Source organism: Penaeus japonicus, unplaced genomic scaffold, assembly GCF_977035675.1.
Source record: "Penaeus japonicus unplaced genomic scaffold, GWHDUDI00000001_assembly GWHDUDI00000041, whole genome shotgun sequence".
Lineage (NCBI taxonomy): Eukaryota > Metazoa > Arthropoda > Malacostraca > Decapoda > Penaeidae > Penaeus > Penaeus japonicus.
In genome coordinates, this window is record NW_028234443.1 from 25,162,955 (window position 1) to 25,165,454 (window position 2,500).

Genomic DNA, 2,500 nt, shown 5'->3' on the forward strand with positions numbered 1-2,500 from the left:
GATCATGATGATACTGATGATAATGTTTATAAAGATACTAAAAGTAATCATAATAGTAATGATAATAAGAATAACGATAATAATAATTATGATGGTGATCATAATAATAATAATAAAAGTACTAATGATAATGAGAATAATTATCATTCTTTTTTAGAAGCATGTAAACTGAACTGAATATATCTGACTCCCTCCCCCCTTTCCTCGTCCCTCCAGACCCCACCGGCGGCTACGGCACTCTAGGCAGACGGAACCCAGCTCCCGACCACTACAACATCAACCCAGCGGAAAGCCACTACCCGCCGCCCACCCACCGTTACAACACCTACCAGCCGCCCACCCAGCACATCCTCACCGCCCACAGCCACGCCCAAAACAACGGGTCTCTTCGGCGGAACCCTCCGTCTAAGCTGCATTTCCCCAAGGACTACATCCGCAACGGGTCCATGAACATCCCAGCGAGTACTGGGAGCGCCGGGACTTTAGGGACCCAGTACAGCAACAAGCCGCAGTCCCCGACGCGATCCCACGCTCCCATGCTCTCGACCTTCGCTCCCGACCCGCAGCAGATAACGGCCGGCATCCCCCTGGAGCACCGGGGACACCTGGTGTGATGAGGCTTCCAGTAGGCCTAGGTGCAGACGCTGAGCTTTCCTTCCCCTGTTCAGGACGGATTTAAGTTGTTGTTGTTTTTCAGATCACGGGGCTCGCTGAGTACTGGTACTGATCGTGGAAATAGACCAAGTGCATGAGTCGACGTGGTCTGGAAACATCGAGATTCACTCAGACTCGAGTCTTACAGTTTACAGTTAACTGTAAGCATTGACTTTTACCTGCCGGTCGGACGCGTTACTTACAAGACTGTAACTCCTTGTGGCAAATCCCTTCGTGGACGTCCTGTCTGGAGACAGTTTTAAGCTCGATCTCAGATACCTTGAACGACTGAGTTGAAGCTCTTCGCTGAGACTTCGATGATACGAAGGAGCGATGTTGCTGAGGTGCCGTAAATTTACGTACTGAACATGCCAAAAATTACTTAGTAATGCCGTATCAGAAAAAAAAAGTCTGGTCGATGGTGCTGTGTGTAGACACATGGGAAAGGGTATCGAGGAGGGTGTGAGAATGTGTCAAAGGACCCATTTGGAGTGTCTTTGAAACTGTAGAACGGATGTGGATGGATAACGTGTGTCGTAAATACGGTTGTGTCGGAACGTAGGAAGTGTAGTGATCGCAAATTGGCAAAGGTGTCTTTACTACACATTGTGTGAACACTACCAAGTGTATAAATCCTAATTGATTTCAGAAAAAATAACTGAAGTGACAGTGATAACATATCATTTGTGCAAGGCGATAAGATTGTTGAACGAGTAATGTGAACAAGAGAATCACACAATGATGCTCAATAATGTGATGTAACATTTGTAAGTTTATATATTTTAGGCCTTTATGAAAGTATTTTGCAGGATTCAGTGAATTCCCTCTCTCGTGGTAGGGATGAAAATTCACATACAATAATCTGATGTGATAAAAACCCAAGTAGAGGATAAGCAAGACTGATATTTTGCCTGCTTTGGACTCCCATGTGATGTGACAATCATGTGATAACGGGCTTGAAAGGTCGGAGCGTACGAAGAATGACGATCCAGGCAAACGGAAGTGCCTTCTAGTGAGTTAGTCTGTCAGTTGCAGAACACACTTTAAACTGAAAATGTTTTCTTCCTATGTACCTCTCCCATGGATGGAGATGGTAAAGGACTCGAGAAAAGTGTGTTCTTTATTTATCATTCATTGCCAAAGCTTCGCACTGCGTTTGTGCGTTTCTATTCTGGGATACTTCTATATTTACTTTTAGAAAAAAATGGTTTAGTTTGCCTTTTAAAAAAAAGAATTGCTACCTTTGAAAGGCTATCATCAAAATTGGTGTTTCCTCGGAATAACCATGGGCATTTTTTTATATCATATAAAGACTCTTGGATATACTGTGAGGGGAGTAACTCTACGGGCATACTCTCCGTTATTCACTCACTAACTCTGCTCTTGAATATTCAGACATTCATTTAATATTCATGTTACGCCTTTATTTTCAGTATTAGCCTCTTTTTTTAAATCAATATCAGGAACACACTAAGTAAATATTCCCCAACACTCCAAAATTGTAATAACCAAAACAACAACAACAAAACAAAACGCCCCGCCCTATCTAAAATGGTCCTATTAAGGACAAAGAACAAAAAGACCAACTAAACATAAATATGTACTTACGATTATATATCCTTAGTCATCCCAGACAAGCAAGCTATCGTGCCAAAGGAATATTGTCAATCTGTCAATCAATCAAGGCGTGAAAGGAGCAGTTGACTCGTAGCACCAGTTGAATTCATTATTCTTTTTTATTATGTATCTGTCTGTTATTATTGTCATTTTTGTAATCATTTAGCAAATTTTGATCTCCATGTATTTCTTGAATTTAAGATATACTTGTCTGATGATAATGGTTGAT

The 2,500-nt window shown here is 41.9% G+C and overlaps 1 protein-coding gene across 1 annotated transcript in view; it reads left to right on the forward strand.

Annotated features, from left to right (window-relative positions):
- LOC122262065 (nephrin) overlaps positions 1-2,234 on the forward strand; it is a 50,149-nt gene extending 47,915 nt beyond the window's left edge. Inside the window, exon 23 of the mRNA XM_086534450.1 lies at positions 217-2,234. Within this exon, the coding sequence (XP_086390576.1) occupies positions 217-614 (398 nt within the window). The 3' untranslated portion in view covers positions 615-2,234. The remainder of the gene's footprint in view (positions 1-216) is intronic.
- The last annotated feature ends 266 nt before the right edge of the window (positions 2,235-2,500 follow it).